Source organism: Bacillus rossius, chromosome 1 (genome assembly GCF_032445375.1).
Source record: "Bacillus rossius redtenbacheri isolate Brsri chromosome 1, Brsri_v3, whole genome shotgun sequence".
NCBI lineage: Eukaryota > Metazoa > Arthropoda > Insecta > Phasmatodea > Bacillidae > Bacillus > Bacillus rossius.
Window position 1 is genome coordinate 208244936 of NC_086330.1, and position 16725 is coordinate 208261660.

General features: G+C 34.8%; 1 protein-coding gene across 1 annotated transcript in view; it reads left to right on the forward strand.

Moving 5' to 3' along the window:
• Window positions 1–13401, forward strand: part of LOC134527258 (uncharacterized) — a 404697-nt gene extending 391296 nt beyond the window's left edge. The window contains exon 5 of the mRNA XM_063359780.1: window positions 13105–13401. Coding sequence (XP_063215850.1) covers window positions 13105–13250 — 146 coding nt within the window. The 3' untranslated portion in view covers window positions 13251–13401. The remainder of the gene's footprint in view (window positions 1–13104) is intronic.
• The last annotated feature ends 3324 nt before the right edge of the window (window positions 13402–16725 follow it).

Here is a 16725-nt window from a genome sequence, read left to right on the forward strand (position 1 = left end):
TTGGAAAATATAGCTTGTAGCAGAGAAATCATCCAACTAACTCGCGGTCTCTGCGAATTGTTTTTTTGCAAAAAACCATGACAATATTCTGAGAAGGACTTGCGTAAATATCATAGACTACTAAAGGCCACACACACATGCAGTTTTTGTAAACAATGACCCGAGCTCACGAACATTCAAGGAATATGACCATGAAAAGTATCCCATAATAGCATTTTTTTCTTTCGGAAATAGTAGGGTCAGAGCTACATAAAATAGATACTGGCAGGAAAATTGACTATGTGCATTGGCACGAGCCGAATCAATTGGCAGATCGTCTCAGGCTTTTGATTGCGTCTCAAAGCGTGAGCAAACATTCTCACACGAATGAAATTATATCAATAATCACCGAGCTCAGGGAAATGGGATACATTGAATCATACTCATGGAAAAGTTTGCCATAGCAGGCGAGTTGCATAAACCCGCAAGACTCAGCTGTCCGTTTCGAAAAATAAAAATTAACGGAACTGGCGATAATTGGCAAACTGACCTGATCGAGATTATTTCATATTCATGTTTGAACAAAGGCTTTAAGGCGATATTACTCGCCAGGAACTCCACGTAAAGCCAGGCAACTACATTCTTGGCTTGAGTGTACGGCTGACCCTTCGTCCCCCTTTTCCCAGGAGATGTTCCTGGAATAGGGGAGTGGGGGACGAACTACCTGCAGTGAGAGGCAAGTGTTCTTTTTTTCTTCTAACACGCTGGAATGGCACAACCAAAATATCTTACATCGCCTTGAAGAAATCTGCTCTCAGTTGTTATATGCACCATTTAAAACAAAATAAGCATTCAAATAATTATTATCTAGGTTACAAATTATTTTGTGATCAATGATTTGTTATAGTATGATCATTAAAACTATATATGTTAGTTTTTGGTATGAATCGAAACCAGGATCTAATCCTCTCGCTTCACTATCATAGCTACTAGAAAAATAGACATTTCCTAAATCTGTGTAACGAGCGAGGTGGCGCAAAGGTAACACGTTTGACTCGCATTCGAGACTGAAATCACTCGAGGTGAATGCGTAATTGCTTTGTAAATTTAGGTCATGGCTGACTCCTCTCACAGTTCCTGTTGGTGACACTTTGTGTGACACCGTGTCTCATGATCTGGTTGTGGATAAGACGCAAAAGCCACTTACTTACCTTACAAAAAACTGTAACTTCAAATTATTATCATCGCGCGATGCTGGAAAACTGTATATAATTTACATTAAATTTTACAGACACGCATTTTAGAGCTACTCTTCCAGTTTCACAACATGTTTTTAGTGTGCAGAATTCATCTGCAAATAAAGTGTGTCAAAGTGATCAAATGAAATGTGATGAGAACTGTAGCTTACTTCAAAAGTGTGTAAAAACAAAACAGAACTGAAATGTGTTATAATCCTAACTAAATGTTGGCTACGTAACATTAAACGTCTACCAAATCGATTAACTTCACATTGATATGATCGTGCCTGATGAACCTCTGTGTGCATTAAATTTAAAATGAGTTTTTCATTGGGGTCTCAAGTTATTGTTCTTGAGAGACTTTACTATTAGATATACAAACTTATACAAAACAAGAATTCTGTATAGACTTGACTAGATTCAAAAAAGATAGTTTCAAACTGAAAATTTGTTGCTTATGCATCTTTACAAATATATGTTTCATTAAAATAATATACTATTATTTAAGGAATTTTAATGTGTAATACCTAGTAATAGTATTTAACTAACGTCTATCATCGCTCAATTTTTTTCCTGTTTATAAAAGATACATTTATTATAAAGTACCTAAAGATTATACGAAAATGTTTAGGTTCGATTATTTACGTGCTGTTGAGAATTTAAACCATGAAAGCAATGTAGACTTGTATTGAAACTTTGGACAGAATTGAAACTTTGGACAGAAATTACCCAAATTAATTAAGTAAAAAAAAATTAATGTTGTCGAAACAATGGATATTGTTATTAAGAGTAGTCTAGCTATGTTGCACATTAAAATCAGGGTTTATGTTATGTATGTTCAAGTTTCAAACATTAAAAAGTTGTAGAAAGTTTATTTGATTTTTATTGACCGAAAATAAATCCTTGAGGCCTACATGGCCGAATTAAAATTACGTAGTAACAAAAAGTTTCCTTCATTTTTTCATATAGCGTTTATTTTTACCATAAGTAATTTCTGCACAGAAAACAAAAGTTAAATACGAATGCAAAAAACAAGCAAACCTAATTTTCGCTAGTTCACAGTTTTAAATGAATTAACAACTGCTCCATAACATTTCAAAGCTATTCACCTTTCGGAAAAATAAATTAATGCAGTAATTTATAATTACACCTAAATAATACAAATGCATACCACTGGCGCTTTATTTTAAAAAAATATCTTTAAACATATGCTCATTACTTAATACAGATGACAGGAAAATATTATTTAATGCGTCAGGGTTTAGCTAAAACAGAAAATATTAATAAAATTATATATACGTGTATAGTATTATTCTAAATAATTAACATTTGTCAAATAAATAAAATTAACCGATTTCCCTGACCGAAATAATTAAATGAATACATACAAAAAAATTATGTACATCCTACATTGGAAACGTTTTAAGAGAAAACTTCGTTTTCTTTTTTAAGAATTACTGCAGGAAAATGACGTTTGAAGACAATTTAATTCTTAATTAATGATAATTTCATCATAATTTATTTCAATCCATAGGCACTGCTAAGTATTCAAACTTTGACAAAACTTCACACTGACACTTGTTTGTGCATTGAATTTTTTTTTTCTTGAGCTTTCAACACGTATTCTGGATCCCTACATTTCATTTTTCGTTTTATGCGACTGTCAATTATTTCAGGCAACATACATTCTAAATAAAATCTTTTTATCTTAGGTAACATTGTGTGTTCCCAAAACGATTCATCCCTCAAAATTCTTTGAACGAAAACGTCATTTGAGCTGTATGCCACAAAATCACAATATTTCTTTTTTGAAATGTTCAACTGTCCCTGAATTTGATAGTAGTAAGAGTGAGTTTTTTTTATTTGCATTGTACCATCTTTTTCTTCGAAACACTTCAAACGTTTTTCTTTTAATATATCAGAAAATTTGTTTTCTCCGATTGATGGAAAGCATTTTACTTCTACAATACCATCACACCCTACGATAGCATCTGGAGAAGCACCAAGGTAAGGCACTTGCTCAGAAACAAAAATGCCACATTTATCTGTCGTTGCGCCACTAATTTCTTCGTACTTTTTAAGTGCGGTTTTTTCGTGCAGCCTGCCAAACTGAACAGATTCAGTGTTGAGTTCTTTCTTGAAGAGAATATTTTTCACCAAATTGTGACAAGAGGTATGTTCTAATCGCCTAACTACTGCTCCAAAACTGGAAGCTGTAAGGCGGTTGATGCGTGTTTCCCTCCACAAAGCACAGTCATGTTGGTTTGTTGTATTTCTTTCTAGGGCAACCTGTTTTTCACGAGTACGAACGTCTTCATGTAATTTCTTTAGAAAGTCTTCCATCTTGTTCTGCATCTCAACTTCGGGTATATCTGGCTCTGTGCAGCTGGCTCCGTAATCTTCATCTGAAGCAGCAGTGGTGATTTTTTTCTTTTGCGCAACTGTGTCTTCTTGTACCTGTTATTTAGACACATTCTAATTTTTTCCCGTCTGGAACACATTCTTTTCAAAAACTTCCCTGGGCTCCTTCCACACATTTTTTTCCATGTTGCAGCATGCCACGATGGACCTGACGAATGGGATAGTCCTGCTTCAATCACTCTTCTTCTATACGACCCTCTCTTAGCGTGGTCAACTCTCTTGCCACCACCAAACTTTGAAGCGAGACTCATATATCTGAAACAAAAAGTCCATGCCATTAAAATTATGAGCGTTATAATGATGATTAAGTTAATATTATTAAATAAAATTATTGATACTTGTCAGAATATTATGTAAAACATTACAAAAGAAAATATTATTTATAAGAAATTATTAACTATTTAAAATTTGCAAATAATTTTTTATTGCTAGAACTAAATACTGAACAACTATTAGAAAATCTAATCTCAGTTACAAAAAGCTAAATATTTTCAAAATGTGTTAAATGGTATGTTTTAACCTACACACCTTTCTGCCTGATTTGTAGTCACATTTAATGTAAGTCTGTCTGCATTTCGAATAATGCGATCTAATAATGTCATAATGGGATTTGCCAAATTAGTCGACTCTAATATGCCCAAAACGTCACGTTCAGCACTGTTTTTCCTCTTGCAGAATTCCCTACATTGTTCATGTCTGCCACACACATGGTTGAGTGCATTTGCTACGTCTGTTCGAAGGACGGCACATGCTTCAGCTTTGTCATCTAGAGCTGCAGCTGACTTGATTGCAGTTCTCACTCCTTTTACAAGACGTTCCAATCTTGACACTCCTTCAACGTTTTCCGTCAAGATTCTTCTTCCTTCTAGAGGATATAATGTGTTCCGTGCAAGTTTGTGCAAACCATCACTGAATGCTCTAGTCATATGGTTACTGCATTCAATCATTTGCACATATCACCCGTACGACACCTGTTCCTGTATGCGAGCGAAAACGCTGGAGTCACCATCCCCTAAGTAATTCAAGTAGACTAGCCCATGCTGTTCAACGCTTTTATTGAATCCTTCAACAATAATGCTCTGCTCCATCCCAGGCGCAGGTCCAGTATAGTTTTTGTAGCAAGTATGCGGGGGCACTGTTTTCCTTTCAGTTTTGCTGCGAGCGCACAGAAAACAGAAACTGTTTCTTATCCCCAGGTATAATAGCTTGTTCGTCTCCATTCCAATAATTACCCCCTGTAAAAATATAGAACATTCATGTTATTAAATATTCAGTGAAATACGTTACAAACTATTTATTAGTAAATTCAATCTTGTAATGAATGAAAACTACCGTAATAAAAGACTACAAAATGTGCTAAATAAATGCACCCTATTAAATCTAGAAATTCTAATTTCCTTAAGCTTTATTTTAAGATATGACAAGAAATATAACATATTACTTAAACAAATTTTCGATAGAAGGTTTTCTAGGCATGCGAGCATGAAACAGTTGTATAAACCCGCCTATATCATAATGAAAACAAAAGATACTGGTAAAAATGTTAAGTTAGCACTTTCAAATTATATTAAATCTTGTCGAAGTTAATAGATATAAATTCGTTATCTAGCATACAGAGGCATGCATAATAAAGTACGTTTGTAATTTAATACTAAACTGAAAAAGAAGTGATATTTATGCAAATAAGCCCATTTCATGCTAAATGTGTATGTACTCTCATTTCTTTTTCGTGTGCTTTTACGGTGATAACAAAAAATTCAACACAACATTTTGGGTGCATGAACAAAGTGGCTATCATACTACTCAGAGCATTAGTTTTTTATTTACTATATGAAACTGTTTTCATTGAACATTTATCGTTTTATGTGATGAAAAAAGATGTTCACAAAACACTAAGTGAACATATTATAAATACGTTCAACAAATTCCCATTACCTACAATTTTGCACATTTCGCACACCTAATTTTATTTCTACTTGAAATACGATACACACAAATACATTTAACTTACTACTCCAGCAGTTGAACTAAAACCATGGCCATAGCTTCTTTTAGCCCATCCTCCGTCTCCGAGAACAGCGATATACGGGACACCGTCCTTTGTATGGTTTTTTTCTAGAGCTATTTCTCTTTCTTTAGCCCCATTTTTCTTCAGCTCTAGATATAATTGTTCCTCCCACGTCTGTAAGTAGGAATATGAAATGAACTTAGATCTGTATTTACATAAAAGCTTTAAATATACCAAAACAAGCCCTAGCATAAGTTATTTAATGTTTTCATAGTAAAAATGAGAAATTTGTTCAAACATGTATTTACTTTCAGGTAATTTTCAATGTGAACTACGAAGATGCATGGGTTTGTTAATTTATAAATAAAGTTTTCTTTACCATGACAAAAACAACCAAATTTCTATGGAATGACACGAGGTCTAAATACTAGTACACAAACAGTAATTTACTTTGAAAATTTTCATAAACGGCTAACTTGAACCATTTGAGAATTCTGATACGATTATAGCCATGGCATGGACATTGCAACTTCCATGAAGAAATTAATTTTATGGTAGGTGTCCAAATGTAATTAAAAATGAACTGTATACCTGCGATTGGCCGCCATACATGAATACGTCTTCCTTTCTTATTTAATGGATGTTAATCACATAAAACGATGCACTTTTATACGCAAACGCTACTCTATTGCATACGTCTGTGGCACCGTGCGAGACGACTTGTCGCATTAGCACGAGCTAACAATTAGGGCCCCAGGTACAAAACAAATAAGTTTAAATAAAATTATGATACATTATGGAAATAAGCATACTTTAAATAGTCACCAAGCAAAAATTACCAAACTGCATGTAGTCTTAAAAATCCCATTAAGTATTTAGTTAACAAAACGTTTGGCCAACTCTTACACGTTACAGAAGTATTCTTAAATACCAAATTAGTATATTTAGTCAATAACGAAATTTTTTTTATTTACTGTGACTAAACAACGTAATATTTAATAAAATTTTCTATATTTGAGAGGTACCAAGGCTCTCACACATAAGCTCTCCCATAAGTCATGTGCTTGATGTTAAAATACCAAAATCAGATGTAAACAAAAGTAAAATGTTTCTGGATCACAAAAATCGTCACATTTCAGATCAGAATCAAACCTTTAAAACATCTTAATTTATTTGCAAACATTTTTTTAGATAATCTCAACAACGTACAGCATCACGATGCATTTTCCGGAAATAAGATCGCGGTTTAATACTTAAATGTTGAGTGTACGGAAACATCACATCGTAACTTGTAACTTTATGTAGTCTAAACAAATTACAAGCGCATAATAATTTATTTTGTAATGGACGACGCACAAATGCAGCTACACATGACTTTTACGAATGAGATAAAACAAACTTTTTTTTTGTCTCCAAAATTGAGTATTATTTCATCACGTAAATAATGGCAATTTATTTACTGTCATGAGCAAACGCCATACCGAGAATCAATAATAACGGTATACGTATGCCTTAGTGCCACGACACATTCCTAGGAACATTTAAATTTGTTGTATGTTGTGAAACATAGATCTATCGTCCATTGTCTTATCACTAAAGCGACGAATTCAAACTTGGGTGAAAACATTACAGAGCTGTTTGCAGTTTAAACTTATAACTAACATTTCCGTTCCTTGTAGTTTGTAATTGTGAAGGGCGACATGTATAGACTTAGTAACACATTTACCCTTTAAGTTTCGTTATTTAACTTTTTATGAATGTATACTTTAATAGAAAAAACAATTGGTAATATATAAAGTTTTACCTTTCCAGCAACTTCTTCTTGTTTTCTGAATTTATTGTAACTCATAAATGGAATATCCATTATGCTAAATAGCTCTTCAGCTTGTGAGTAACCAATACCAACAGACAAAGCTCCCCAGACAAGTGCATTGTTGACATCTTCATATTTTTCAGGGGGCGCAGAAGAAACTGTGTAACGTTTTTCACAGTTATGACAGTAATATTTCAGGTGGAATGCTAACCCAGATCTGTTTTCGCTCATCAGCTCGAAACGTCCAAGAGTGCAAACATTCGGATGCTCGTGGATTACTTTCATTTCTCTCAGGAAGTGCACAATGTCTATAACACGATTCCCTGTCACTTCAGGAACATCCGAAGAAACCGTTTCCACGGCAAGGTCTGGAAGACTTTCGTTGTCACTTGCAGGTTCTCTCTCGCTATGCGAAGATTCACATGCGTCATCACTTTCCGAAGATGTGTTATCCGTACTTGAAAGTTCTTCAACTCCAGACATGTATTGCATGTGTTCAAGGTCGTTTCTGCACAAAATGAATAAATTGGCTAGTACAGATGTGTAGAATGGAATTGTACATCACATTAGGACGACATAAGTTACAGTATATCCGAGAACAAGGCATACCGAAACTTGTGACACTGCGTAAGAAACAAGTGTTTAGTAGTTTCGTCAAACTGCATTTTTGGCTTGCTCTTGTCTGAAATATTAATGTGATGATAGTTGTTGTTACTGTACTGTATTGTATTCTCACATTTAACCGACTTATAAAAATAAAACGTATTTTCTGTTCACCTTATTTTCGGCTATACTGTACCAAGAAAACCCTTAATTTCTACGTGTCAAGATTGCAAAATGAACTGGAAGCTGTAATGTGTATAAGTACTACATGTTTGGCAGCGTGAAGAGTATAGAGCGCCTCACTCTTAGATTGATGTACAGGACTTATGGCGCTCGCTCTTGCCAGATCGCAGCCACGTTACGAAGTTACGGAGTGTAGGCTACTAATACGTATTTTTAAGTGCTCAAATATTACATCTCACTCTCTGAACTGATATAATTGTAATTTATAATATTTTATAATATAATTCTTTAAAATATGTCTTTTGTAACCTGATATATATTCCACAGTAAGACAATTCACAAACATCCAACGATACAAATTTATTAGAAAAATAATTGAAGGTACGTTAATAAAAATTAATTATACAACATACCTTTCAATAATTAACTAACCTGCACTTCCTTCAAATTGTGTATGCAGGCCTACAGTTACTTTAAGGATCTTTCGAAAAAAAGAGGCATTGTAACGGTTACCGACAGAATATAGCGATATCGCCTAGCATACGTAGCAAATGTTGAAACGGAACTTTTTTGTCTGCTTAGGCTTTTTTTTATGAACAATCCCACTCTGTCAACTCTGTTATGGATAAAACAATGTAATAAAAAAATTCGTAACATTTCTTTCTCATTGTGTTTGTAAAACTAAAGTATAATCACAAACCATAGAATAATTCATTTTGTTACGTGATAAAAAAATTAATTCTCCATTTAAGATTTGCTTTTGTTTTTAAATTAGACATTTTGAATGAAACACAATTATTTCACCCGTATGCAATGCAGAACATGACAGGATTTTTTTGCCAAATTAATTTTGTGTACAATTAATTCAGTGACTTGCATACACAAAGAGCCCTGCTTCATTATCACTAACAGGATGGTTCTGAATTTCACGCAATTTGGGGTTTCACTATGAAATCACAGATACATGGTTTTGTGATAAACATTGTGACAGTCAAAGACAAACTGAAACGTTGATGTATAACCATGGCACAGTCAAAGCCAAACAAAAACACGGTGTATAACCATGGCACTGCTTATGGCACATAATCACTGAAAAAAGTTGTTGCAAATAAGCATTTTCAAATGCGATTCGTATCTGCATAAGATGATGAACTTCATTTAAACTGAACATTTTAGAGATGTAAATACTGTATCCACGTTTCTTTCGTAAAAAAGACATAAACACAATATAACTTACTTCGAAGTTTAATTTTACTAGTGCACCTAAATGGGTGTACAACACAATTTTCTCTTACCGTACTTCCTTAGCGTCAGTGATGTTGATGTTAGATCTTCTTTCCCGCCACACTTTAATCGCATTCTTCGCACGTTTGTTTCGTTTACGTGGATTTCCTGGTCGTGGTTTACCAGGATATTTTTTGCCCATTTTCACACTTGAAGTACTGCTATCGTCTCAGTCGTATTTAGCAAATATATGTGCGACAAATTAAAATCACTGCATTTTACTCCTACTTTAACATTTAAAAGATCATCAGAGTTCCTTTCTAGCTCAAACTCAGATGTTTCTGTTTAGTGCTCCCCCACTACTTTCCTTGTGTTTAAAAGGTACAGGACAACCCTCAGCGCTGGGTCCCCTGGGTCCGGCAAAGTATGAATAGGAACTCGTGCAACACCGGCCTAACTCTGGTACACTCCGTTACAAGAGTGTTCTAGGCAGGTTACCAATGCTACATACAGACATCCAGCAGTACATACGTAGTATGTATTACAAGATATACAAGTTACTGATACAACTGTTTCTTAACAGCTAAAGGATTTCACTGTACATTGAAATAATTTTCAATAGGTTCACGTATGTGCATAAAGATATATTCACTACGATTCCGAGGCCTATTTTTACGATAATTCCAGTCATCAATACTCGCTCACCTTTTAATATATATTATCTTCGTATTGGATCAATATGTTATATACACCATATATTTTCTATTGCAAGTGATACTGCTGAAAAAAAATAAAAAGGAACATTGTAGGGTATGTTCCAAAACTCGAAAACTTGCATCTTCCTAGTTTTATATTGTGAAAACCATAATGATTTGGTAACAATAAATTACATCAATAAGACACATTTTAAAGGCTTTTTCATTTAATGAAATAAAAAAAAATTGTGAAATATGAACTTAAATACATTTTACTTGTTATCGTCACATACTCAAAATAAGTTTGGACTATTCCCTTAAACGAAAACTGCTGTCGATATTACGAATGCAATGTCTGATATTTCGAAACAAAACTTAATCCGTTATTACTGTAGACGGGCGACGGAAAAATATTTATCAATACATCATTCAAAACATCGATGAAAAAGTACAATATAAATCACCACTCTACCTTTAGCGGTGTCAAGGCGTTGATAGGTGAGCACTTGATCCAAACAATCAAGAATAAACAGCATACACATTTTACAGCAAACGGAAATTACAAATTGGTTGGATATCTAGCCAAAAATTGTGAGCGAATACAACTCTACAGTACATTCTACCTCGACGACGAAGCACAAAGATGTAAAGGTCGATCGCCTGCTTTGAACTGTGTACTCCGACGTCAAGAGACTGGATCCGCTAAAAAAGAAGGCAAATATAGGTGACTTGCTGAGAATCTCTAAGAGTCATGGGATATTTCATCTTCCCTACAAAGCGAATTGGACTGCCGAATTACTTCGTGTTTATAGAACAAACAAAACGTTTCAACGAACATATTTCCTGGAAGACATGAATGGGAAAAATTACTGGAGCGTTTTACCAGAAAGAGCTCCAAATAACGTGATTCCCAGACACTTTTCTCATAGAAAAAGTGTTACGACTTATGACGTGTTTGTTTAGCACCGTTCGAATTAAGGTATTATACACGTCTATGACTGACAATAAGTTCACTGAAAATAATAATGTATTTGGTTTGAAAGGTGTCTAAGTTTTCCTCACTTGAGATCGTGCCTCGGTCGCTTTTCGAGTCGCTGTCTGAACTACTCCACCTCCATGGAAGCGAGACGTCGATGAATGCGGAACGAATTAGCATCTGATGAGAGGGAAGAAATAGCATGTCGGTTGCAGGAAAATGCTGGTTGATGCCTGCAGATGATGTGATGTCATCTGATGTGGATGGTGCACGGGACTCAACGCTGCACGTCGTAGGTACTGCTGTTGCTGGACTAAGCTAGACACTGGACGATGACGCGGTGACTGGACTAGTCTGGGCACCAGTACGGGACAGTATTACAAGCCGTAAAAACTGCATTTTTGTGTCGTCTTCGTCGTCATTATTTTGTATGTATGACACGTGGTGACACGTCACAGCTTGATGTTCAAAGTTGATACGGTCGCTAACATATTTTTAGAGCTCATCCTCGAAGCCGTTTTTTTCTCCTTGACTTTGAGCTTCTAGGGCGTCCTCGAGGGATGCAAGGATGTTGTGGTGAAGGTACATGATGAAAGTCGCGCAGTCGGGAAACGCGTGGAGTGTGTTCTGCACGGATAAAGCCACCCGTTGACTCATTTCTGCATAGGTCAGTCCTATATATCCATGTACCATTTCGAAATCAAAATCTGTATTCACTTGCACCGATATCATGTCTAACAAGTCCAAAGTATGGAATAAGACCTGGTGATGACGTATTCCCACAACTTTATTGATGCTTGAATAGGCTACCATCTCCCCTGGTGCAGCAAATGTGGGTAAACTGAAGGCTCCCGGGGCCGGCAGCCAGTATTTATAGGCTAAAATGAGGAGCGAAGTGTAGAGGGGACAGAAATTTGGGATAGGTGATAGTGGTGGTGGGTTCATTGCAAGAAAAAGTAATAATTTTTTACAGGTAAAAAAAAAATCAAGAAATTTTTTTTTATATAAGGGTGTGGTTTTGTGTAGGTAAAGAGGGGGGAGGGTAAATTCCTAAAAACGGATATTTAAGAGGGAAAATTCTAAGAAATAAATTTGGGTAAGAGGGGCGCGGTGAAGAGGTGAAGTGGGAGAGGAAAAGGGACAGTTCATATATGCATTGGTCAAAATGGTTGGGGGTCAGTCTGCTGGTAGTCTCTGTGGGGGAAGGACCTGTCGCCATCTTTTTTTGACCTCACCGGGCTCGAACCGAGTATTCCGTGTTGTAAGTGTGTTATTTTAAATAAATTTTTAAATAGTTTTTTAATTCTTTATTAAATTTGATAACTTATTTTTTTTTACTAATTTTAAATTTTTTTCCCGATTTTCTAGCATAAAAATTACGGATTTACAAGCTGGCTGCCGTAATGGAAATTGCAACGGTGATATCATAATTTTAAATGCCGGAAAACGGAATGGCGTATCAAAGATATCTGTTAAGGTCAAATGTCAAGGTCATATATGAAGTTCAAGGCCATCCATGACGACCACTGTGACATCACAAATCCAAGATGGTGGAGGGACACTCGGCTCCTCACCCTGAACCCTGGCGCCGGACACACTATTCTATATTACTATTATCATATGTAAAATACTGTGCATAATGCACAATATGTTGTCCGAGGTAAGGTGTATGACTGTGTAATGTCTTCACAGACATGGGATTTTCGCTGCTTGGGTATACAGAAAACCTGAAATTTGTTGGGTGACTAACACACCGTGAAGCAAACACGCACTGCACAATGTGGTGTCCAAGCAGAGATGCATGATTGTGTAATGTGTTTACATGTCTGGGCAACTCGCTGCTTGGGTATGCAACTGGGTCTCGTGGCTGGCCACACCTTGGTTCCCACTCACCATGAAGCCAACTACATTCTTAATAGTGTGGTGTCAGAGCTGATATACATGGCTGTATAATGTGTTTACAGGTCTGGGCATCTCGCTGCTTGGGTATGCCGGGAGTCTGCAACTGGGTCTCGTGGCTGACCAGACATTGGTTCCCACACACCATGAAGCCAACTTCATACTGCACAGTGTGGTGTCGGAGCTGAGACGTATGGATATGGCGTTGTAGACATCAGTTGTTCTTCGACTCAATATTGCTTTGTATTCTTTCGAAACTTAGAAGTTAAAATTTTTTTAAATTATGTTTTATAAGAACTTAAATCACGTTCCTTTTGTAACACTTATTGAAACGAATGAATGAAAAAGTTATCTACACGATATCTTATTCAGAGTAATGTTTTTTTCCCCGCATCATGCATTACATTTAAAGTTGTAACTGAGTACTATAATTATATCCAGTAATTAACAACTTTATTTGTTACCTACAATAATTGGTTACAACTAAAATTTGAAAACTGCTCTTCAACTACCATTGTAATTATATTTGTTTAAAACACTACCTTGCTATGTGTTTACTGAAAATGTTTTATTTGTAATTTTAGAGAAATCTAACCTGTTTTCAAAACAAAACATTATTTTATTAAATGCCTATAAAATTATAAAAAATTGTTGAAAATTAACTATGTTAATATATTTTATTTTATTTTAAATAGTTACGTACACGTATGTACATTTTGCTAACATAATATTTGGAAAATAATCTATAGGTATATATTATTTTTTTTTTTGGATTATAATTTTAGTTTAGAAAAACAAATGAGTATTGCAACCATTATAACTTATGATCGACTGCTATATTATCTAGAACCATCTCGTCACCCCCACAGACGATTGTGTCAGTTTTTAAGAAATGGTAATATTTTTACCTTTGATTTTTAAGGTATGTACAGCTACCCAAATAAGCAAAAAATTGTAATAAATGAAACCAATATTTTCGGTTCTTAATGACAAAACAAAATGAATGATATCAAAAGGACGTTTACGACACTTTACAACATTTTATTTAAAATAAGATCAATATTCATTGAGGGCAAAGTAAAAGGCTCTATAAAATAAATATCGTTAAAATTTCATGAAAAATTTCCTTAAATCAGAAAAATAAATACAAATTAATAAAAAAAATTCTGTACAGGGGAAAACATTTTACAAGTAATGGAAATAAGTTTCTGTTCCGATTTCGATAAATTTACAGCTCAGTTATGTGAAATATATATTTTATAACTGTATTTATAGCACATACATAAAATAGTGTCCCAGTTATAAATTTTAATAGTATCAACTGTAAGCATTGTAGAGTGTTGGTTCAAGGTCACAATTAAGGAATAACTCAAGCAGCATTAGATAAGCGCATGCATGAGTAATGCTTGTTTTATTTGTTGGTTACAATGCCACCTACGCAAAATGGCGACTCCTGAGCGTAAAGAGTTTTGTGTTCTGCAATGTGCTAAGAGTGAAGTTATGATTTCAGTTCAATTTGCGTTTAGCTTAAAGTTTCATTGTAATCCCCCATGTGGCAAAAACTTCCGCCAATGGTATAGGCAATTCGAGACGACAGAGCTATATTTCGTTACCTTATACGTTTACCTGACGTTACCTATGCGATTTTTTCGTTGTAAATTTATAAAAGATCGTATCTACGTTCCACTGCTACTTAATGATTTGCCAGAGTTCGGACACAAAATTGAACAGGCTTTTGATTGTATTACTCTAGACTTATTTACAAAAGGGTGGGGAAAATTGAACCTTAGGTTGAATGTGTGCCATATAGATAAAAATCCACACGTTGAACATTTGTTAGAACAACTAGGTTATTGTACCTTTAATTTTATGTATGATTTGTTGTAAATAGTCAAAATTAAACTGTTTTATTATACCTCCATCTTTGAATGTCTAAGTTTTGACCAATGACCATGACCAAGCTTCCATATTGGATGACCCTGACCTGGCCAGACATTTTTGCTTCTAGATATTTCTGCCATATTGTTTCGTTCTGCTGGAGACTGCATTCTAGGTTTCGTCTCCCAGAATGCCATATATTTTCGGCAGCTGGAGTCCACCATCTTTTTTTTTGTTTACAGGAAAATCAACATATTGTTCTTGTCTGCTGGATGCCACCATCTTTGTTTCTGCAGTTTGTTCATAGATTGCACAAACATTGACGTCTCCTGCATTTAGAGTCAATGAATTATTACCAACCAGTGATGTTGTACCCTTATGAACATATTAAATTTAACGTTTTAATCAAATATCCCACATTGGACGTAAGGTGATTACAACCATGACAAAACAGGGTAACGGGTTGAGAAATTTACGCCTTTAAAAACAAGGCCAGTAAGGCGGATACAGGACTACTGGAACAACTCGGTTGTTGGATGGTGCGGGAGTAGAGAGAAGAATGGTAAACAGAACCCCCCTGAGGGGTCAGTATTGTTGATATGGCATGTGCGTATTCAAACGAGACTCCAGCAGGTGGCCGCCATCTTGATGTCATCTGCTGGAGACCACCATCTTGTTACCGTCCACCATATTTTTTTTCCGAACGCAGGTCTAGTGTACAAAAAGCCAGGCGGCGGGTAGGATTTGATCCGGGTGTTTAAGTACATCGAGGTTAGAAAACAGAGACTTTAGCCACTAGACTACGAGGTCAGCTTAAAAATAAAGAAATAAATATAGTTTAAAAAACTAAAGAAACATCCTTTTAAAGATTATCAAACTAAAAAGTAAATAATAATTTTAAAATTAAATTTATGACAATAGTATATAAGCAATACTAGTATAAATGAGAAAAAAGCTTGAGGCGCTTTGTGCCATATTTTTTGAATATTAAGCGCCCCATGCTTTTTTCTCATTTATACTAGTATTGCTTATATACTATTGTCATAAATTTAATTTTAAAATTATTTTTTACTTTTTAGTTTGATAATCTTTAAAAGCATGTTTCTTTAGTTTTTTAAACTATATTTATTTTTAACTTTTTAGTTTGATATTCTTTAAAAGCATGTTTTTTATTTTTTTAAACTATATTTACTTTTAACTTTTTAGTTTGATATTCTTTAAAAGCATGTTTTTTTAGTTTTTTAAACTATATTTATGTATAATTATCATAGGGAAATGAGTTACCGACACTACCTATTACCATCTGAGATAACTATTTGGAGTTGCAACGTCACAAAGAAATGGTAAAGTCTCTACGAATCATTTGCAGTTAGATGTATGGATATAATATTAGAATTTACCGGGGAAAAAAAAAAAAAAAAAACATTTTTTTTTTTCGGCGTGGCCGGGAGTAGAACCCACGATCGCTGAATCCGAAAGCTGACGTCTCAGAAGTCGCGCGCCTTAGACCGCTCGGCTAACGAACGTAATGAAATGGGTGGGACATTTTACAGTGATGACTCACTCACTCTTAGTCGAAAGAGTTACAGACGGACAGACAGAGTTACAGACGGACAGACAAACATACAGGTGAAGCTAATATAAAGCATGTAATAAAAAATATAGTTTAAAAAACTAAAAAAACATGCTTTTAAAGAATATCAAACTAAAAAGTTAAAAATAAATATAGTTTAAAAAACTAAAGAAACATGCTTTTAAAGATTATCAAACTAAAAAGTAAAAAATAATTTTAAAATTTAATTATGACA